This window comes from Coffea eugenioides, chromosome 1 (assembly GCF_003713205.1).
Source record: "Coffea eugenioides isolate CCC68of chromosome 1, Ceug_1.0, whole genome shotgun sequence".
Lineage (NCBI taxonomy): Eukaryota > Viridiplantae > Streptophyta > Magnoliopsida > Gentianales > Rubiaceae > Coffea > Coffea eugenioides.
Window position 1 is genome coordinate 28,740,753 of NC_040035.1, and position 23,031 is coordinate 28,763,783.

General features: G+C 36.6%; 2 protein-coding genes and 1 non-coding gene across 3 annotated transcripts; 1 reads left to right on the forward strand and 2 right to left on the reverse strand.

The window, feature by feature from the left end:
* Window positions 1–1,803: 1,803 nt before the first annotated feature.
* Window positions 1,804–2,604, reverse strand: LOC113769843. Its single transcript, XM_027314147.1, has one exon. It carries the CDS (start codon window positions 2,602–2,604, stop codon window positions 1,804–1,806), a length of 801 nt encoding a protein of 266 aa, XP_027169948.1.
* Window positions 2,605–15,717: 13,113 nt separating this feature from the next.
* On the reverse strand, window positions 15,718–15,824 carry LOC113752825. Its single transcript, XR_003464914.1, has one exon. It is a non-coding gene; the product is annotated as a small nucleolar RNA R71 (small nucleolar RNA).
* A 3,885-nt stretch (window positions 15,825–19,709) lies between these two features.
* On the forward strand, window positions 19,710–22,537 carry LOC113769852. The gene is made up of 5 exons (XM_027314159.1): window positions 19,710–19,986; window positions 20,352–20,804; window positions 20,919–21,068; window positions 21,677–22,429; window positions 22,515–22,537. The coding sequence occupies exons 1-5, from the start codon at window positions 19,710–19,712 to the stop codon at window positions 22,535–22,537; spliced, it is 1,656 nt and encodes a 551-aa protein (XP_027169960.1).
* Window positions 22,538–23,031: the final 494 nt, after the last annotated feature.

Sequence of the window (23,031 nt, forward strand, 5' to 3'; positions counted from 1 at the left end):
GCTAGATTTATAAATTATAATTCAACAAATTGTGCTTTATATTTGGCACACAAGATATGCAATCTCTACCCAAGAGTTGCACCTTTGATTATTGTTCTTGAAAGCTAAATCGAGAAATTGTAACTTAACAAATTTTGCTTCGTATATGTTTTTTTTTTATTAAGTTTCAATTTTATTCATAAGGAAAAAAACCCAAGTACAAGAAAAAAAAAAGGAAACACAATCTTCTAAGCACCTGACAAATTTTGTCCTCTCATGTTTCTTTTCACCCTCCTAATAGCTGGTACTCCCCATTGATCAAGTCGAAGTTCCCTCTTGCCAACACAGGAATCGCCTGAAGACTGTCATAGATTCAAAGCGAGTCCTGGATGTGCGTGACCCCCACGTTGGCAAAGGTAACCGCCACTTTGTTCGCCTCTCGAACACAATGTGAGATCTCGTTCTCCCCCGCCACCCTTTGCCATATCTATTCGACCTCCATCCGCACATACCAAGGACAATGAAAACGGCGTTGAAGGATGCCCACTAAGATCCCAAAATCCGACTGAACAAAGGGTGTGGCCATTCTCCTTGCTTCGCACAGCCGGAGACCTGCCAACAAAGCCAAAACCTTTGCCCGTAAGCTCGACTGTTTGCCTAGGAAAGCTGAAAATGCGACCACTAGTTCACCGTTGGAATTTCTAAGCACTCCGCCTCCACCACTCATCCCCAGATTCCCTTTGGAGCACCCATCTGTATTCAACGTCAACTGGCCAGCTTCACTAGGCTTCCATCCCACAATGAGGATGCCATACCTTAGCGGAGCAGCTACGGCAATGGTGTCATACAGCTCAGGAAACGTGCGCACATCCATCAGCTGGTGGAACTGAATCTCAAATACTGCCTTTACATCCCTGAAGATCGCCTGGCAAACCTCGTAGCCCTGTAACAGAACTCCCTCGAACACTGCTTTATTTCTCACCTTCCAAATGTGCCAACATACCCAGCTGGGCAATGTGGCATACAGAAACCGCCGCTGTGCTGATGTAGCTGCAAGCTGCCACCAACCCAACAAACATGCTCTTAAATTGTGGGGTTGGGGAGATATACCACAAGTGCCATTGAAAAAACCCTAGACCTCCAACGCTAGACCTTCAGTGAAGAAGACATGCTCAATAGTCTCCACTGCAGCTGCTGCACAACAGAAACACTTGGATGGCAGATGAAACCCTATGTTACATAACACCTTATCCAGAGGTAACCTTCCCCTCATCAAGCGCAACATCAGAAAAGAGACTTTAACAGGAAGATTCGGTAGCCAAAGGTGAGAGAAAATAAATGACCTATTCTGAGCTTGTTGGACCTCTTGATATGCTGAGGATAAGGTGAACTTCCCAGTTGTTGTCGGCATCCAGACTGGCTCTGCCCGCCTTTCCCCGCTTGGGACCACCAGCTTCGAGATGGAGGAGATGATTTCGGGGACAATACCTCCCCCAACCTTTGGGTATCCCATTGTCCATGCACGGTGAAATCCTCAAAGGACAAGGTCGGCCGTACATTCGCCTTTAAATACAACGCCTATTTCCCAACCAATTATCATACTAAAAGTTGCATGGCCCCCTGTGAGTCAACCATTACATAGACAGCTCCACCTGTCCACAAACATTGACCATTCGTCACCAAACCGCCGACGCAAAAGCCCTAATTTCCGCTTGACATGGATGAATCCCATTGCAATATTTTGCATGCATAAACTTAGCCTGTAGGGACGATCCCGTACGGAAAGCCCACCACAGCTTGCATGAAAATGCCATATATACGTCCCTAAGCCTTCGGAAGCCAACTCCTCATTCTTCGACAGGATAGCACAATTGAGACCAACGGATCCAATGCCGTTTGGATTCCCCGCCATTCGCTCCCCATAAAAAATCCGAACAGGCCTTCTCGATGACTTTGGATATTGATTTTGGCATCACAGCGGCAGACAAGAGATGGATTGGGATCGATGACAACACGTGCTTGATGAGGACTATCCTCCCCCCTGGGGGGGATGAACTTTGACTTCCAGGATAGGACTCGTCCCAGTATGGCCTGACACACTTCCCCATAATGCGTGGCCTTGCCTCTGCCAAAATACAAAGGGAACCCTAGATATAGAATGGGGAAGTACTGTCTCGAAAAGCCAGTCAAACGCTTAACCACCCTTCGGCGAGCTGGTGACGTGGATGGATGCATGAGATATCCACACTTCTGGGCATTAATTAGCTGCCCGGAAGCTCCTTGATATCCGGCTAAAATACGCATAATTAGCTTTAAAGCTTCCGAGGATCCATTGGCAAAGATTATCACATCATCTGCGAACGCTAGATGAGTAACCTGCACACACCTCCTTGGAACTGTGAAACCCCGAAATCTAGGCTGTGTAACTAGGCTATTAAGGCCCCGTGACAGCACCTCAGCCCCAATTACAAACAGCACAGGAGATAGGGTGTCTCCTTGACGCAAACCCCTACTGGATTTAAAGAAGCCATAGGACGAGCCATTGATAAGGACTGAAAACCAAACATTGGACACCAGGCGCCACACCATGTCAATAAACCGTTCCCCGAATCCAAACTTTCGCATATGTTGACAAGAATACTATATCACAAGTTACCATACTTTCTTTGTATACAGAGATGACATATACTCTATGATTAGTAGAAAGAAAAATATTATAGTGTTAATAATCAACATTTAATAAATCAATTTAGTAGAAAAATATAAAAAATTAGAAAATATACTAACGTCGAAGGCACTTGTAGTATTACTAGTACTCTATAAAAAAATACCATGAGTCATGGTATTTTGGAGTGTAAGCAAAAGGTTGTCTTAGTTTTCATTATATCCAAACTACCTTTCATCCATTAATGTAAGGCCCGAAGACAACCAATGAGACAATTAACAAGAAAGCAAAACTGTTTGGGAATAGAAGAGATAATCAATTTAAAGAATACAAACGTAACAATAAGTAAATAAAAGGGGAAGAATTTGCAAACCAATTAACTACTCAACTCCTCTTGAGCTTGTAGATTAATTCAAATAAGCTATTGAAAGTTGATGAATTACAATCATTCTTGTGTACAAAGGAAGGTTCACCTCCTCCTTGCCCCGAATTCCACTCGGTCAAGCCAGGACGTTTTACTATCCCTCAGGACAACCCTCACAAAGCTACACTCATGAAAGATTCACTCACAAATGAAAAGCTTACAATGAACCTCACACCACTAAAACTACAAATCTTCCTTGAAGAGTATTTTCTCACTAAAATCACTCTAGATCATTTGTATCTTCAGTGTGCAAAAGTTGTTTTAAGTATCTGACCAACCACTATTTATATAAGATCAAGAAAGTGCCTCATTAGTGCTTTAAACGGATAGAAAGTAGCTGAAGAGTCAACTAGCCGTTGGAGTGTCGGACGTCCGATAGCCCTATTTTATGCGTCCGACAGCAGGCAGTGAGTTTAAGAGATTTTCTTCAATTCTTTCGGACGTCCGATGCAAACTTTTTGTGCGTCCGACAGCAAACAAAGAGATTTGAGAAATTATCTTGTTTCTATCGGACGTCCGGTAGAGACATATTCAACGTCCGATAGATTCGTCGACTTCGAAGGATCCTATTGGACGTCCGAAGCATTCGTCCGAAGTTGTGCAATGATTATCGGACATCCGGTACTGTCTTCTTGAGCGTCCGACCGGTTTAGCATACTCTGTCTTTTTCAAATGTGCTAAATCTTTGAATCTGATTTGTTTCATTTCTGAAAAAGCCTTTGAGGAGATGTTAGCAACATCCATTTGTTTTGTAATCATCAAAAGTTAGGAACCAAGGTCAACATTCTCCCCCTTTTTGATGATGACAAAACAATGGATGGAAGAAAAAAAAATTGAGCATATAAGCATAAACTCCCCTTCACACAATGCATCTAAACTTATGAATTCAGAATAACTCCCCCTTACACATAGCATCCATTTCTCCCCCTTTTTATCATCATAAGATGAGAGTAAAAATCAGCTACCAAAAATCAGTAACAATAACAGAGAATCCAATAATCCAAATAAAAAACAGAGAAATGACAGCAATCACAGCAAATCATCATGAGATCAGCATTATTCTTTTTTCTCTCTTTTTGACATCATATAAATTCAGTAATATTCAAAAACATCAAGAAAAAAAACAGTTCTAAGCATCAGAAACTTCAAAAAAGAATTACAGAAAAGCATTATGAACAAGAATCTCATCAATTTTACCAATATCCCCTACTTGTTAGAGTTAGTATCATATTTAACTATCCACATGCATTTCATGCCTCTTCTCACATTTTTTCTCACATAACAATCACTTTTCATGTGACCTTTTTGACAACAAAAATTACACATAACCAAAGAGTTATTCACATGAACGGGTTTAATAAATCTGACTTGCCTTTTCCTATGAATAGTAAACTCATTTGCATATTGATTCAGTCTTATCTGATGAGTGCCAAAATGAGGTTTTGATTTATTACTTTGAAAACAGTCTTGTTTTTTATATTAGAGCAACTCATTTAAACCATCCATTCTTTTTTTCAAATCACCTTGTTCCTTTTTGAACAATTCACAAAACTTTATTTTTCTATCAAGCTCAAAGTGTAAAGCAGTCTCACTCTTTTTGAAGAAATCATTTTCAACATTCAACTTTTTATTTTGTTGAAAAAGATTTGCATTATCTCGAAGCAAAAAACTAATTTTCTATTTTAACTCCTTGTTTCTAGCATAAGATTCTTTCAAACTATCATGCAATTTTATAATGAAAGATTCAAGATCATCATCAGTTTCATCATCACTTTCAAATTGAGAGTTACAAGTTGTTACCTCATCATCTCCAATGGCCATGAAAGCCAATTGAGCAGATTCTTCTTCCTCTTCAATTTCACCATCGGAGTTGCATTCATTGCATGTGAATTGGAAGTTATTGAATCTGGGTTTTCTTTCACTTTTTCTCTTCTTCACTGGACACTCACTTGCATAGTGTCCAGGTTGGCCGCATTCAAAGCACTTGTCACCTTGCTTTTTGTTGGCTTCATATCTTCCTTTGTTTCTTGCATTGTTGAATTGATTAGAATCTGAATTGCTAGGTCCTCCTCTTCTAAATCTTTTTTTGTTGAGAATCCTCTTGAAACTTCTTGTGATGAGAGCAAGATCACTGTCATCAACTTTCACATCTTCTTCATCTAGGGAGGCAGAATCATCTTCATCTTGTGATGCCTTTAGAGCAATGCTCCTTCTTGCTTTCGCATCCTCTTCCTCTTGCACTTTGGATTTAAATTTCAGCTCATAAGAGGTTAGAGAATTAATAAGAGATTCAATAGGCATAGTATTCAAATCTTTAGCCTCCTCAATAGCAGTCACTTTATTTTCCCAATCATTGGACAAGGCATTCAGGATTTTTCTATTTTTCTCACCTAGAGAATATTCTTTTTCCAGCACCTCTAAGTCCTTAATGAGGTCATTGAATCTACAGTACATCTCATCAATGTTTTCATGGGGTTCTATCTTGAACGATTCATACTTGGTAACCAGAATGGATTTCTTTTGTTCTCTAACATTCTCACTACCTTCATGAATTTCTCTCAATTTATCCCAAATTTTCTTGACTGACTTGCAGCCTTTGACTTTAATAGATTCATTTGAGTTTAAAGCACAATGTAACACATTCATGACTTTTGCATTTAAGGCGAAATGAGCTCTATCCATAGCAGTCAGTTCATTTCTTATTTTTGGTCTAGATCTATGAGTATTTTCATCTATAAGAGAGACATCATATGGACCTTCACTAATAATAAACCACAATTCAATATCAATAGATTGCAAAAAAATAATCATTCTTTCTTTTCAACTCACATAATTTGACCCATTAAACATAGGTGGTCTAATGACAGAATGTCCTTCAAAAAATATAGCATTGTTGGTTGTCATCTTTACTCCAAAATCGATTGAGCTTAATCTCTAGGAGACCAAGCTCTGATACCAATTGTAAGGCCCGAAGACAACCAATGAGACAATTAACAAGAAAGCAAAACTGTTTGGGAGTATAAGAGATAATCAATTTAAAGAACACAAACGTAACAATAAGTAAATAAAAGGGAAAGAATTTGCAAACTAATTAACTACCCAACTCCTCTTGAGCTTGTAGATTAATTCAAATAAACTATTTCAAGTTGATGAATTACAATCACTCTTGTGTACAAAGGAAGGTTCACCTCCTCCTTGCGCCGAACTCCACTCGGTCAAGTCAGGACGTTTTACTATCCCTCAGGACAACTCTCACAGAGCTACACTCATGAAAGATTCACTCACAAATGAAAAGTTTACAATGAATCTCACACCACTAAAACTACAAATCTTCCTTGAAGAGTATTTTCTCACTAAAATCACTCTAGATCTTTTGTATCTTCAGTGTGCAAAAGTTGTTTTAAGTATCTGACCAACCACTATTTATATAAGATCAAGAAAGTGCCTCATTAGTGCTTCAAACGGATAGAAAGTAGCTGAAGAGTCAACTAGCCGTTGGAGTGTTGGACGTCCGATAGCCCTGTTTTATGCGTCCGACAGCAGGCAATGAGTTTAAGAGATTTTCTTCAATTCTTTCGGACGTCCGATGCAAGCTTTTTGTGCGTCCGACAGCAAACAAAGAGATTTGAGAAATTATCTTGTTTCTATCGGACGTCCGGTAGAGACATATTCAACGTCCGATAGATTCGTCGACTTCGAAGGATCCTATTGGACGTCCGAAGCATTCGTCCGAAGTTGTGCAATGATTATCGGACGTCCGGTACTGTCTTCTTGAGCGTCTGACAGGTTTAGCATACTCTGTCTTTTTCAAATGTGCTAAATCTTTGAATCGGATTTGTTTCATTTCTGAAAAAGCCTTTGAGGAGATGTTAGCAACATCCATTTGTTTTGTAATCATCAAAAGTTAGGAACCAAGGTCAACAATTAATCACATTCATAGTATTTAAATTGCGATAATATTTATAAAAGCATCACATTAAATTTGAGTGATGATAAATAATGATGGTTATTAAGATAAAATATCTAAATATAAAACTCTTTGACTACTATTGTAGTCCACCTCAAACTTTATTGTGTATTTATGTTTTATTTAATACAAATATCATTATCTTTACTAATAAATATTTACTCTTAAGACATAGGAGTCCTAGCTCATACTTCATGTGTGCTTTTCTAATGGAGTCTACAAAAAATAAAATAAAATACAAGTGAAGTAAAATCAACAAAAAAGTGAAAGAAAAGTATGCGCAACTATTTATCCCAATAAAATTTCAATTAACAAAAATGAACAGAGAAACAATTGGATGTGGTGGGTAAGTTATATTCCATTATTAACAATAACAACACTCAAAAAATATAAAGAGTCATATGCACAGAATTTACGTCGATTCAAATTAAGAAACATGCATCTAATTTCAAATTGAACCATTTCATTAAATCACTTACAAATTCAACTCATATTACTTGAAAATAACAATGGTAGAACATGGAAATATTTATGCAAGACCTAAGTTTTACTATGAGAATTGAGGCACCAAAGTCAAAAGAAAAAATAAATCTATTCATATATTTCACATATAAATTGATCAACCTATTCTAACTCTATAATCTCTCCTACAACAATCTGTTTGATTTAATCCCCAAAAAAATAGGTAAGTAAAGGTATTCACATTGTGCATATTGTTTCAAATATTGACACTATGTCAAAGTCTACAAATTAATCACTATATTCTAACTCTACTATTACAATATGTTTATCTTAACAAAAAAAAGGTACATAAGCATGTCAAAGTCTACAAATTAATCACTATATTCTAAATCTACTATTACAATATGTTTATCTTAACAAAAAAAGGTACATAAGCAAATTTATATATATTGCCATAATGTTTGAAATATTAATGCTTATGTTAAATCATTTAGTATTTTAGTCAAATCTTACTTTTTTAAAGTGTTACGCTTTGATCGTTCCAATTCACACTTTGGCTAGAAAGTGAGTTCCCTATGAATAGGAGGAACAGAGGGATAGCATAAATGCAAATTATGACAGTTAAGTTAGAATTATATAATGAATATAAAGTAACTCATTTACTCTTATTCCTTTTTAAAATTGATGTTACATTTTAACCTTTATGATCTAAGTGTAATGATATTAAAAATGTACAGTAACTTTGATAAAACATGATTGAATTGATATTTGTTTGCTAGAGTTAAAAGATAAAAATTCGCTAAAACCTCAAAAAAAAAAGTTAGTTTATGACTTAATACATTCAAAAGAAATTATTAACGACAATGCAAATTATCATAATACTATAGTATGCATTGGACAATCAAATTATATAAAAAAAATTAGTATCTAATGAGACTATATTTTATGATGATAAAATCACATGTAAAACACATGAAGTATTACTAGTGTATGAATGTGAATGGTAATTAAACAGTTTTGTCCAGGCATCTAGTCTTTTTTTTTCATGTATAGAAGTGTTATAATTTTGTGAAAGTTTACCTAGAAATCTAAAAAATATAATGATCTATGGAAATGAAAAGAGTTTAGTCATTTTTTGCCTAAAAATATCTACAAAACATACAAATAATTATCTAGTCAAAGTTCTTTTGGTTTTCAATAATTCTCAAGTACATAGATCAAAAAATCCAAAAACAAAAATGGAAAAAAATGATATGGAGGATTTTTCAATATCAAAACATATGTAAAGTATGATAGCACTTACATCCTCTTGCTTTTGGGTGTCCTGAAATGGTAATCCCAATCATAGTGTAAGATCAAGGTTATCAACTAGAACAACTGAGGTCAAAGTCTTTCAATTCGCCATTCAACTTACTATGAATCATTAGAAGAAAAATTAGTTTGGTGACATTAAAAATATTAATCTTAGAGGGATTTTTAAAGTTTATTGACTAATCGTTATCAATATAAACAGTCTAAAAGCCGAGGAGCTCTTTAGTTTTGAACCACTTTTTCATCGTCCCACGTGCTGCTCACGTGCCTTGAACAATTGATGCGATGTCATTTTGGCTTTTAGTTCATAAACAAAACTTAGTTCATAGTTCTTAAACAAAACCTATCATTTTCTCTTTCTTTCTTTCTTTTTTCCTCTAGGGTAAGCCTCTCCACTACTTCTCTCTGCACTTCCCCCTCCATTCTTTCGTTCTCTCAAAAATTGTGAAGCTTTTTCCGCTCTCCATGGCCTCCCATCTCATAGACTTGGAATCTTATCAAAATCATCAAAAAATTGTACCAGGTGTCCCAATCAGAGGAACTGTTATGACAGAGAAACCCTAATCAACATAAATAGTATAAGAGCTAAGGGCTCTTCAGCTTTGAATCACTTTTTCATCGGCTCTCGTGCTGCTCACGTGCCTTGAACAATTGATGTGATGTTGTTTTGGCTTGTAGTTCCTAAACAAAATTCAATTTGTAGTTCTTAAACAAAACTAATAAGTGTGTATTTTTTGTGTTTTATTATTTAGTTTTGGTATGTTTTTGTCAATTTTGTATCTAATTAACTAGGTTTCTAGTGAAAGTTTGCATTTTATGGTTTAAGTGTGAAACATTGCATTTTTATGGATTTAAGGGGTGAAAACTTCATGTTTTTATCAGTTTTAATGATTCAATCATCAAATGGAGTGAATTGAGAAGATATTTGGATGATTGTTATTGATTTGAAGTGATTTAAAGAGAATATAAAGTGCAAAATGTTCAAAAGATAAAATGCAATCAAGTATAAAAGAAGAAATAGTATTGCAAAGTTGGCATTTTGACTACATTTTGAGCGAATAGTATTAGATTGAGGTGATTCTTGAGCCATTTTGAAGTTAAGACATAACTCTATATTTCTTATGGAAACTTTGAAATCCAGTTCATGAGTTTTCCTGGTCAAAAAGTCAAAATATTGTTCATTATTTTTGCTATCAAAAGCTAAAATAGGGGATTGACCAGTGAGGAGTATTTTAGTCATTTCTCAGTCTACAGAATTGTATAATTCTTGATGCATTGAAAAGCCAACTCATAGCTACAATTTTCATGTTTTGTACAAGAGATAGTTCAACCTCCATCATCGAGAAAATATCAGTTGAATTTGATACAAAAACAGAGCAAAATTGAAGACTGATTAGAAAAATGCAAACCTATAGGGGAGGCAATACGCAACCTTACACCTGTGTATTGACCCTATGCATTCTTAAGGAAGTTGTTCAACTTGCATAGTCACTTGCTCTATTGTTACAACTTTTTACAGCTCACTTCCAGCAAGAATATCGGCTGCAGTTGTAAAGAAGAGCATGGAGACTTGTAGAAGAATATTTTGGAAATCTCATGAAGTATTTTACATCAACTTTAACAACTCATTTAGAATTTAAATTCATCTATAAATAGGGCCTTTGTTGAGATTGTTTGATAACTTGGGAAGGCTAAAAACACTATAAAAAATGTAGTTTTCACCAATTTTTCTTAGTTCATTAGTTTAGTGTAAAGTAGTATGGTTCGCATCCATTCTTGTACTAGCTAAACTTGGATGAAATGGAGAATGAAGATGGAGATGCTTGGAATTTGTGTGACAAGGGTGACTTCTCTTTTACCACTTTGTTTCTTGTATTAATTCTTATGTTTGGCTATAATACAAGTTTGGTGTTTATTTTGATGTTTAGCTAAAGTTTATACCTAGAGTTATGGATGGACTTTCTATATTTTGTTTGTGATATTTACTTGATTATTTGATAATATTATTTTGAGCAAGTGATTTAGCACTTTTGCTTATCTAATCATGATTAACTGGCCATTAATTATGATAATTTTAAGGTGTTAAATTTACAATGAGAATTGGGATTTGATACTAGTTCAAAAAAGTGTTAAATCTAGATAGTACACTCACGAGAGTAGATGAGCACCTTGACGGCTTTAGTGGCTTGTTCCATGTAATTTCATAGAGGAAATGAGATTGTAGTTAATTTCATAACCGCGAGAGTAGGTATGGTTTAACTACAAGTATAATTGATCTACTACGAAAATAGGTTTCACATATATTAGGAAATAACCAGCCAGGATAACAACATTCAATTAATCGGTAATTTCACTTACAAGAGTAATGAGGGATTCCATAACTCTTAGAGTTTTCTATTGTTATTTTTATTTCTTTTATCTCATATTTATAGTGTAGATTTAATTTCTTACACTTTGATAATCTAAATAATAAAGGAGTTTGAAAATCATTGAGAAATGATAATCTTTCCTATGAGATTGACACCTAATATTCCTGTATTCGATAAACGATTTGTATAATTGCTGAAAATGGGGTGTTTAGGTTTTGTTAAAATTTAGTGCATGGTAAACCTCGTCAAAAACCTATCCTTTTTCTCTTTCTTGCTTTCTTTTTTCCTCTAGGGTAAGCCATCCACCACTTCTCTCTGCGCTTCGCCCTTCTTGCTTTCATTCTATCAAAATTATGAAGCTTTTCTACTCTCCATGGCCTCCCCTTTCACACACTTGGAATCTTAACAAAATCATCAAGAAATTGTACTAGGTGTGCCAATTGGAGAAACTATTATGATAGAGAAACCCTAAACCCATTATATTATCCCTCTTCGATTTTATCCCCTTTTTGTTTGTAGCCACTATTCACTGTATGTTTTCGCTGGTTTGTAACTATTGCCATTTGTTTGATAAATTCATTTTTGCTAGATTTTCATGACTTGTTCTTGATTATGACTGCTTTTTTTTGGATCAAAAATTTGTGCCCTAATGTTTGAGTTTGCAAGTTGTTTTTACTTTGCAAGATTGCACTATTTGTTTTGTAATTGTTCTTTATTGTTTTCTAGGTTTGTCCATTCCTTGGGCTTATGTTTTTTTCCCTATTCTTAGCTTGGTCAATTATTGATTTTTCCTATGTTTTTATGTGAGAGAACTTACTTTTCGCTTGCATGTTTTTTAGTTTGTATTCCTCGGAGTCTATTTCTTGAACGCCTATTTTCCTCTCTTGTCCCTCTATTTTAGTTTGGTTGATTTTGCCTTTTTGAAAAACTTTCGGTGCTTCTCCTACTGTGATGCTTATTCTGATGTTTTCTTCTTTTCTTTTGGCTTATGGTTCTGAGTTCATGTTAATTTTTTGTTTCACTTCTTGTATTGCTTGTTCTTATTTTCTCCTAAATGTTTGTCAGCTTCTTTTCCTTTGAGTCTGCAGAAATTTGTCATTTTTAAGTATCAGCAAATGCTCAAATATCCTGTAAAGTTGGACCTAGAAAGAAATTATTGTCATCAAATTTGAGAATAAATTGGTTTACCTGTTTTTCTTAGAAATGATCTACATTCTTGTGATGTTCAATTGTTTTGTAAATGAGGTGGCTCAATTAAAATTTGGTGTATTTCTATTTTGTTGGTCTTTTGTTAATTTTTGGTTGATTGATGTGACAACGATTCGAGCAAGACTTTGGCTTTTCCATTACTATGAGACATTTTGAAGAAATGGTGATTGGAATAAGGTGGATAATTATTTATTTGGTTTACTGAGGTTTATGATAACATATACTCCATAAAATCTCTTTTGAGAGGCGAAAGCAAAAGTGCTCTGAAGCATTGGATGAGTTTATTTTCTTCTTAATACATTTTTAATATTACATTCTTTTGCTTACGTTGTAATTTTTATCTTAAGTGACTATTGAGACTGTTGAAATTTTGGATTGATGAGCTCTTCATCTAGGATTCAAGAAGTACCGTGCTAAAGCTATTGATATTCTTGTAAAGAACTTAGAAGTTGTTTTGGCTTTTAATGAAGATCTTTTTAAAGAAATAGTGCAACTTCTAAGGCTTGAGAAGAATTGGTTTATTGGTTAAGAAGAACATATTAATTGCTCAAATGCATATTTGTATCATGCATATTTTATTTTTACCTTTGATGCTCATTGCAAAATGCTTCTTTCTTGTGTGTGGTCCACGTAGAGACCCAAATAAATCTCGTAAGTTTTTATTTTAAATTTCTGATTAGGGCACCAAAACTAAATATTTCTTTAATTAGGAAAGAAAGTTACTTGTTGATGGAGGCAATCTGCATATTTTTTTCCCATCCCCTTTATGTATGTGTTCCAGACTTTTCCTTGAGTAAGAGTATAGTGACTTTTACTTTTTTATTTATTTTTGACAGTTTCTTCTTCTTGCAGTGTGAAGCAAAAACTATTTTTGTGCAATCAAAAGGTATAAAATAGAGAAAAATGAAGTCAATGTGGACCATAAATAGGAAGCTTGTCAAGATCATCTTTGAAGTGGGGATTTTTCTTGGCTCTACGGTTTGTTTTCCTCATAGGCATTCCAACTATTTCATGTTGTTTGTCTAATTATTTTTGGACTATTGTGTGAATTTCAAAGGGATCATAAGAGTATAACTGCCAGAATTTGTAGCAAAAGATTTCATCTTACTCAAATTTATTGATTAAACTTATAGTATGTACCATCAGTTTTGTTAGGTTTATCTCTAGAACCTAGCAAATTTAGTCAAGCCATTGTCAATCTTTTATATCTTGCCTAAATTGTTTTCATTTGTCCTTTTGTCCTTTTGATTGGGTTTAAAATAAATGTTAATTTTATTAATATTTTCTCTTTCTCCGGATTAGATATTTCAATAATTCATTATTTTTGCAGGAATTTTGATAATTGGCGGCTACCTTGGGGTTTAAAGACAAAAAAAGGTTTACAGGGATAATTTTTGAAGATTTTTACCTGTTAGACGTGGGCGCGCCTAATTCCAGCCTTCAAGTCCTGATTTTTAGGATTTAGTGCACGAGAGAAGCTTTCAAAAATGTACCAAGGCTGACTTCCTGAAATGTTGGGACTAACTCCTTCAATTGGGAATCAATTAGTTGGCTACAAATTAGGAATCTAGTGGGGACACTCTCAAGAAAAAGGAAAGTTGAAGAAATTGACTTGTAATAGGACTTTCTTTTAGGAAGTTGATAGGTATTAGGATACCAATCAATTAGAGGTGAAAGTAGTGAAAATTGGGTAGAGGGCATTCATCATCTTTTTGCTATGAAACGAAATAGGATAGTATTTTTGTTTTGACTTTTCTCTTTTGGCTGATTTTGGGAAAGAAACAATTTGAAAGTTTCGAACAGATTTTTGCATGGTTTGTTCTCCATTAATAGAGAACTAATTTCATACTTCTAGTCAATGGGACAACTGAAGATTTGGTTCAACAATAACTGTGAGATCTAAATTATTTTAATTGTTTCTTTCATTCATCGGTATTTGTATGTTTTCTGCTTTTCGTGGCTATGATTATTGTGTGTGATTGGATAGGTGCGCAATATTTAATTATTCACGTAATCTATTTCCTAATTGGAGTAGTTGGATTCATAATTGTTTGACTACCTAATCCCGATAGCAACTGACATAATTGAGTTTGAGGCAGGAAAACATACAATCTAATTTAAATAAACCCTCGTAGCGTGTTTATTGATCAGAGTAGGGTTTCTCTAGTTTCTAATGCAATTGGAGAATTAAATACTATGGTCATACCTAGGGTTCTTCATAAATTAAGGAAATAGACAATGGTCGTACCTTGACTATCGAAACAGTAAGGAGAGACTGATTGTCAGATGTATCGGCAGTTAAAAACCTACTTATTAATGAATGTTAGAATTATAATTGCATCAATGATCAGTTACTTAAACCATCTCTAAAGTGTATCATTGGTTAGAGTTTTCCCATTATTTCTCTCTCTTAATTATTTTTCGCAGTTGATTAATTTAGTTAACAATTCATCAACGTTTAGTTCTCAAAACCCCGTTTCACCTTGATTTGAAAAGGAACGAATGTACCCCAATCCCTGAGGATACGATCCTACTTGCTCTATATACAAATTAAAGATTTTTTATGAATAAATTCTGGTATATCGGATTTAAGAAATTTTTCGGAATCAGGGTGAATCTAGTAATCCATTGCACGTCTAGAATCCCTACTCCAGTACTAGAATTGACACAAAACTGTTTCCGTTGGCAATTAGGATTATTAATATTATTGTACAGGCTCGATACTTGTCAATTTTTGGCGCCGTTGCCAAGGACTGGTGCCTTATTTTTTTCGTTCCTTTTTGAGTTTATTTTATTTTATTTTTATTTTTTATGGTGTATGCCTCGTTCTTCCCGCACAGGTGAATTAGTATACGACACTGAGGTTGAGAAGGCAGCACGCAGGCGAAGACAAGAGACCAAGAAACGTAAAGAAGGACAGTCATCTACTGCAAACGATTAAGAAGAAGAAGAAATTAGCATGGCCAACAACCGAACACTAAGGGAGTTGGCTATTCTGGAGTTGACCCAGCAGCCTTTGTGCATTACATTCCCAACTCTAGTTGAGAATACTTCCTTCTTATTAAAATCAGGGTTAATTCACCTCTTACCCTTGTTCCATGGTCTTTCCGGTGAGAAACCCCATAAATACATCCAAGAGTTTGATGTGGTATGTTCTACCATGAAGCCTCCTGGTATTACTAAAGAGCAGATCAAACTTAGAGCATTCCCTTTCTCTCTCAAGGATGCAGCGAAAGATTGGCTATACTATCTACTCGCAGGTAGTATCACAACATGGGCACAGTTAAAAAAGAAATTTTTAGAAAAATTCTTCCCTGCATCCCGGGCTGCGAGTCTGAGAAAAGAGATATGTAGCATCAAACAGTACCTCGGGGAGTCTTTATATGACTATTGGGAAAGATTCAATAAGTTGTGCACTAGATACCTGCAACATCAATTTAGTGAATAACTATTGATCCAATACTTCTGTGAGAGGCTGCAGTCATCTGACAGAAGTATTATTGACGCTGTGAGTGGAGAAGTACTGGCAAATAAGACACCAAGAGAAGCATGTGAGCTTATTGAAGCAATGACAGAAAATTCTCAACAATTTGGCTTCCGTGAGAGTAATCTTACCCGTAGGGTCAACGAGGTAGAATCGTCATCCATTCAGCAATAGCTGTTGGAGTTGACGACTTTTGTTCGGCAACTAACCGTGGGGAATGCGCATCGAGCGAAGGTCTGTGAAATTTGTACAAACGTGGACCACTCCACAGACGCATGTCCTATTTTGTAAGAAGATGGAGTTGAACAAGTAAACATGGATGGAGGCGTGCCCGCACCTCATAAGCAGTATGACCCGTACTCAAGCACGTATAATCCGGGTTGGAGAGACCATTCCAACTTCAACTAGGGGAACAGGCCGCAGAATTCATTTGTGAATTGTCCTCCAGGATTTCAGCAACCATGGCAACCAAAGCCTCAGCCTTCATCTACAGATTCAGGAGGCTCTTTGGAAGACATTGTTAAGAATCTGGCCACGAGTACTACTCAATTTCAACAGGAAATTAGATCAGGCATTGAAAAATCTGGAGACTCAAATAAGTCACATGACAACTGCAATTAATCGCCTGAAGTCTCAAATTTTTGGGAAATTGTCATCACAACTCGAGACAAATCTCAAGAATGTAATTGCTATGACACTGAGAAGTGGCAAAGAAATGGAGGGGTCTAAGTTAACGAATCCAAAAAGTAGAAGCGAAGAGGAGATTGAAAAGGAGATTGAAAAAAAGGGCATATTCGCGAAGGCCCTAAGGTAACATTTACTCCTTTAACTCCTATTAAATCTAATTTATCTCCTTTTTCTTGCAGGTTGAAAAAAACAAAGAAGGCAGAGAAGAAAAAAGAAATCCTGAACATGTTCCCGAAAGTGAAAATCAACATCCCTTTGTTGGATGCAATTAAACAGGTACCAAAATACGCAAAATTTCTGAAGGATATATGCACCCATAAAAGGAAGTTAAGGGGTGACAAAAGAGTGGCGGTGGGAGAAAATGTATAGGCTATACTTCAAAGGAAACTCCCATCCAAGTGTGGAGATCCAAGTATGTTCACAATCCCATGTAAAATAGAAAATATGCCAATTAGAAAAGCAATGTTAGATTTAGGGGCATCGATTAACGTAATACCTAAAACTATTTATACTTCTCTAAATCTTGGGTTACTAAAAGGAACAGACATTATAATCCAACTAGCGGACCGTACCACTGCTTATTCAGAGGGGTTAGTTGAAGATGTTTTGGTGCAAGTAAATGAGTTAATATTTCCAACAGATTTTTATGTCCTAGATATGGGAGATGAAAAGTCATCAAATTCGTCACCTATTTTGTTAGGTAGACTGTTTTTAAGCACTGTTAGGACAAAAATATATGTGAATGAGGATACTTTGTCAATGGAGTTTGATGAAAAAACTATAAATTTTAATATTTTTGATACGATGAAATACCAGGAGAAATCTAACCCAGTTTTTGCTTTGAATGTTATTAAACCTCTTGTACAGGAAACTTTCAAATTAGATGAGAAGAATGCACTGGGAGTGGTTTTGGCCAAACATCTTGAGTTGGGAGCAACTCTTAATGTGGAAATAAGTGATGAGTTGTACCGTGCGGTGCGGTTGAAGCGCTGCATTCACTCCTACCCATTTCTTTAAGGTATGAGCTTACTTCTCTTTTTGTACCAGAAACTCATAAAAAGTTGTTGCCTTCTATTGTGCAGGCACCAGAATTGGCGCTCAAGCCTCTCCTGAAACATTTGAAGTATGCATTTCTCGGGGACAAGGAAACGCTACCGGTGATCATTTCTGCACACTTATGCCGAGTCAAGAGGACAAACTGGTGCGACTTCTTCGGGCTCATAAAGAGGCAATTGGGTGAAATGTAGCAGACATCAAAGGAATCAGTCGATCCTTATGCATGCACCGAATACGACTCGAAAATGATGCGAAGTCGGTAAGACAGGCGCAATGAAGATTGAACCCGCTGATGATGGAAGTAGTTAAAAAGGAGATACTTAAACTCTCAGAGATAGGAATTATTTTTGCTATCTCGGACAGTCCATGGGTGAGCCCTGTTCAAGTAGTCCCCAAAAATGCGGCAGTAACTGTAGAAGAGAACCAGGAAAGCGAGATGGTTCCAGTCAGAAAACCCATAGGATGGCGCCAGTGTATCGACTACCGGAAATTAAATGCCGTGATGAAAATGGACAATTTACCTCTCCCTTTTATTTGACCAAATGATAGAGAGGTTAGTTGGTCGTGTTTATTATTGTTTCTTGAATGATTTTTCAGGGTACTTTCAAATCGTAATAGTACCGGAAGACCCGGAAAAAATCACATTCACCTGCTCATTTGGTACTTTCGCTTATTGTAGGATGCCTTTCGACCTCTGTAATACTCCAATGACTTTTCAAAGACGCATGGTAAGTATTTTCTCCGAATATGTAGAAAAGATTATTGAGATATTTATGGATGATTTTAGTGTATATGGGGATAGTTTTGATGACTGCCTTGACAATCTAGCTTTAATTTTAAAAATGTGCATAAAGATAAACTTGATTCTTAACTGAAAAAAATGTCATTTTATGGTGGAGTATGGTATCGTTTTAGGACATGTAGTGTCAATTAAGAGAATAGAGGTGGATAAAACAAAAATAGACCTTATTTCTACTTTATCTTACCTCATAAGTGTGAGGACCCGAATTTTTCTTATTTTATTTTATTTTACTGGCTTAATTAATTATTTACTCACCCGTTTTCTCTGAATATTTTATTCCAACCTATTTATTCTCAATTACATGGAACTATGACCTACAAGTATTTTAAAAGTGTCTTGATTCGAAAATTTATTTCTGAAAGCTCGTTTAGAGTGAATAGTGGATGCGCGTTTGGGGACAATAATCGATTCGAGAATACAATAAGTTTGGAAAATTGGAGACTTGTACGTTAGTCTTGAAATAGGTATTTTTATGTTTAAATGTTTAATTATTAGTTAGTGATACTATCGTTATAAGAATTTCTTGGAAATTCCACTTTATCGTGCATAAATCGGAAGTACGCGTTTTCGCGCGCGCGATTAATTGAGGGGTTTAGACCTTTATTTTTAGACCATTAACATGTGAGGAACTGTGCGAGATAAACTTTGCTTCTTTTCATTATTATTTTTACCCTATACTTCACCATGGCTAACGAGGGGGGAGCAAGCTCCCAAACTTTTGATCGTAAACTTTTCACAGACGCAATTAAAGGCGAATTGGGACGCATGATGGACTAAAAACTTGAACTGATACACCAACGCATTGACAGCTTAGAGTTGTCTCATGGGAGCTCCAAAGGCAGCCGTGGAAAGGCTTATGCACATGAATCTAGCGATTCTAACTCCGAAAGCAACTAATGAGCATAATCAAGGTAGGTCCAAGCGAGATGCTAGACCTTCAAGTGACCACATTTCGGGCATAAAGATGAAAATTTCGCTCTTTCAAGGACGATCAAACCCCGATGCCTACTTAGAGTAGGAGAACTGGATTGAACTTGTTTTCGACTGTAATACTTACTCGGATGAGCAAAAGGTCAAGTTGACCGTGGTCGAATTCACCTACTACGCTGTTGTGTGGTGGGATCAACTCTCCACTAGTTGAAGGAGGAGTCGTGAACCTACCATACAAACTTGGATGGAGCTAAGACGACTAATGAGGAAGCGTTTCGTACCAAGTCACTACTACCGTGACTTGTACCAAACGCTTCAAAACCTCATCCAAGGAGCACGAAGTTTCGCGCACTATCACAAGGAAATGGAAATACTCATGCTACGGGCAGACATCATGGAGGATCGAGAAGCTACAATGGCACGCTTCTTGAACGGACTAAGGCCCGAAATCGCTGACCAAGTGGAGTTACACCACTATGTGGAACTTGGGAACTTGGTGGAGAAAGGCATCAAGATTGAAAGGAGGATTAAGAGGGGGGGTTCGACTCGGAGTTATTCCAATTTTTCACCATCTTATCCCCGAACTACACCACCAAAGAAGAAGGATAAGGGCCGAGTAATTCCACTCCTTCAAAACCGAGGTCGGATATGACTAAGTGGGAGTCTAAGGCAATACCAAAGACGGCCATTGAGTCGAGCATGGGGCGAAATCGAGATACTAGATGCTTCAAATGCCAAGGCCAAGGGCAAATTGCTAGTCAATGCCCGAACCAACGCACTATGATCATCTTACCCAATAGTGAGTTTTTCACCGATGATGAAGATGAGAAGGAGGAGTTGCCATCCCTTGAGGAAGAAGAGGAAGCATTGCCCGTCGATGAACGAGTTGGACTTGTTGTCAAACGACCCTTAGCAACCCAAGTGAAAGCCGCCGACCATGCACGAAGAGAGAACATTTTCTACACCTGTTGCTATATCAAAGGTAAGGTATGTAGTTTGATCATAGATGGAGGTAGTTGTGCTAACGTCACTAGTGCCTTGATGGTGGAGAAACTAGCACTACCCACTTTACGACGTCCAACACCTTATTGTTTGCAATGGTTGAACGATAGTGGGAATGTTCGTGTGACCAAGCAAGTCCAAGTACCTTTCCGAATTAGAAAGTATGAGGACGTGGTGTTATGCGACGTGGTTCCTATGCAAGCATGTCACATACTATTGGGGAGATCATGGCAATTCGACAAGAGAGTTACATTCGATGGCATTACCAATAAATACTCCTTCAAGCAAGGCGAGAAGAGGATTGTGCTTGTGCCACTCATTCCTATCCAAGTTCGTGAAGATCAAGAAAGCTTGATCAAGGAGAGTGAGCTCGAGAATGAGAAGAAAAAAATAGAAAAAGTCGAGAGCTCAATAGAAAATGATAAGGCCGAGAAAATTGAGAGGAAAAAGACATATGGTGAGTCGGTCAAAATTGAAAAGATAGAGAAAAGGCAAAATCTATTGATAAAAGTCAATGTAGTAAGAAAATCTTTGAGTGTTAATATACCCATCTTTGTACTTTTGTGCAAAGAGGCGTTGATTGTTATAAGTGATCTTACTAATACTCTACCATCTAGTATTGTCTCTCTCTTGCAGGATTATGAGGATGTCTTCCCCCATGAGATTTCAAATGGACTACCACCAATAAGGAAAATTGAGCATCAAATTGACTTGGTTCCAGGTGCCCCACTTCCTAACAGACCAGCCTACAAAATGGGACCAGATGAGACAAAGGAGCTCTAACGCCAAATTGAAGAGCTTCTAACAAAGGAATGGGCACAAGAAAGCTTGAGACCATGTGCGGTTCCTGTCATTTTGGTGCCTAAAAAGGATGAAAGTCGGCAAATGTGCACTGACTGTAGAGCCGTCAATGCAATAACGATAAAATATCGTCACCCTATTCCTAAACTTGATGACATGTTAGATGAGCTATATGGTGCTGTGATTTTCACTAAAATTGATCTAAAAAATGGTTATCATCAAATTAGGATGAAAGAGGGGGATGATTGGAAAATGGCCTTTAAAATCAAACATGGCTTGTACGAGTGGTTAGTTATGCCATTTGGACTAATTAATGCACCTAGTACATTCATGAGATTGATGAATTATGTACTTCGTCCATTCCTTGAAAAATTTGTAGTTGTGTATTTTGACGACATCCTGATTTATAGTAGGAGTCTAGATGAGCATGTTGAACATGTGAAGCTTATTCTTGATGTACTTCGAAGGGAAAAACTCTATGCTAACCTTAAGAAGTGCTTCTTTGTACTGATCAACTTGTCTTCCTAGGCTTTGTTGTGAGTAAACAGGAAATTAAAGTGGATGAGAAGAAGGTTAAAGCAATTCGAGAATGGCCTACTCCAAGTACGGTGGGTGAGGTACGCAGCTTCCATGGTCTTGCTAGTTTTTATAAACGATTTGTTAAATATTTTAGTACCATTGCTGTACCTCTAACTGCTATAATTAAGAAAAATGAGCCATTTGTGTGGGGTGATACTCAAGAACGTGCTTTCCAAATGCTTAAACATCAACTCACACATGCACCACTACTTGTATTGCCATGCTTTGACAAGATGTTTGAAATAGAGTGTGATGCATCTGAGGTGGATATTGGAGCTGTCCTAATGCAAGAAGGCAAACCAATTACATACTTTAGTGAAAAACTCAATGGGGCAGCTTTGAACCATTCCACTTATGATAAGGAGTTATACTCCTTAACCCGTGCTTTAGAAACTTGGCAATATTACTTGAGATCAAGGGAATTTGTCATACACACTGACCATGAGTCGCTTATGCACATTAAGTCACAACACAAGTTGAATAGACGTCATGTTAGGTGGATTACATTTATTGAAACCTTCCCTTATGTGATTAAGTACAAAGTGGGGAAAACTAATATTGTTACTGATGCATTATCACGCTGGTACTCTTTGCTCACTCAACTTGATGCAAGGTTGTTAGGATTTGAGTTAGTTAAAGAGTTGTACACCAATGACCCAAATTTCTCAGGTATTTATGACTCTTGTGGTTCGACAACTCAAGGTAAATTCTACATCCTTGATGGATTTCTTTTCTACCTCAATCGACTGTGTATACCTAACTGCTCTATTCGCTCTTTACTTGTTAGGGAAGCACATGGAGGTCGCTTGATGGGACACTTTGGCGTGGCTAAAACCTTAGCTATCCTTCAAAAGCACTTCCATTGGCCAAGGATGAAGCGAGATGTGGAACGAATGGTGGCTAAATGCATCACCTGCTACAAAGCTAAGTCTAAACTTCAACCCTATGGCCTTTATAGTCATTTATCTGTACCTAAGGAACCTTGGACCGATATTTCCATAGATTTTGTTTTAGGGTTGCCTAGGTCAAAGAAGGGAAATGATAGCATCTTTGTTGTTGTTGACAAATTTTCAAAAATGGCACATTTTAAACCATGTCACAAAACAGATGATGCATCGCATATTGCTGATTTGTTTTTCAAAGAAATCATTAGATTGCATGGCATGCCTAAGACAATTGTCACTGATAGGGATGTCAAATTTTTGAGTTACTTTTGGAAAATTTTGTGGGAAAAATTGGGTACCAAATTGCTATTTTCTAGTACTAGTCACCCACAAACTGATGGCCAAAGTGAGGTTGTCAAT

What these genes read in the sequence shown, in the direction of transcription:
- LOC113769843 (XM_027314147.1), bottom strand. Translation starts at nt 2,604, where the DNA reads ATGCGAAAGTTTGGATTCGGGGAACGGTTTATTGACATGGTGTGGCGC.
- LOC113769852 (XM_027314159.1), top strand. Translation starts at nt 19,710, where the DNA reads ATGGAAATACTCATGCTACGGGCAGACATCATGGAGGATCGAGAAGCT. An exon ending in TGAGAGGAAAAAGACATATG is followed by an intron (nt 20,805 to 20,918) that starts GTGAGTCGGTCA and finishes TTTTGTGCAAAG; the next exon opens with AGGCGTTGATTGTTATAAGT. An exon ending in TTGTGGTTCGACAACTCAAG is followed by an intron (nt 22,430 to 22,514) that starts GTAAATTCTACA and finishes TTTACTTGTTAG; the next exon opens with GGAAGCACATGGAGGTCGCT.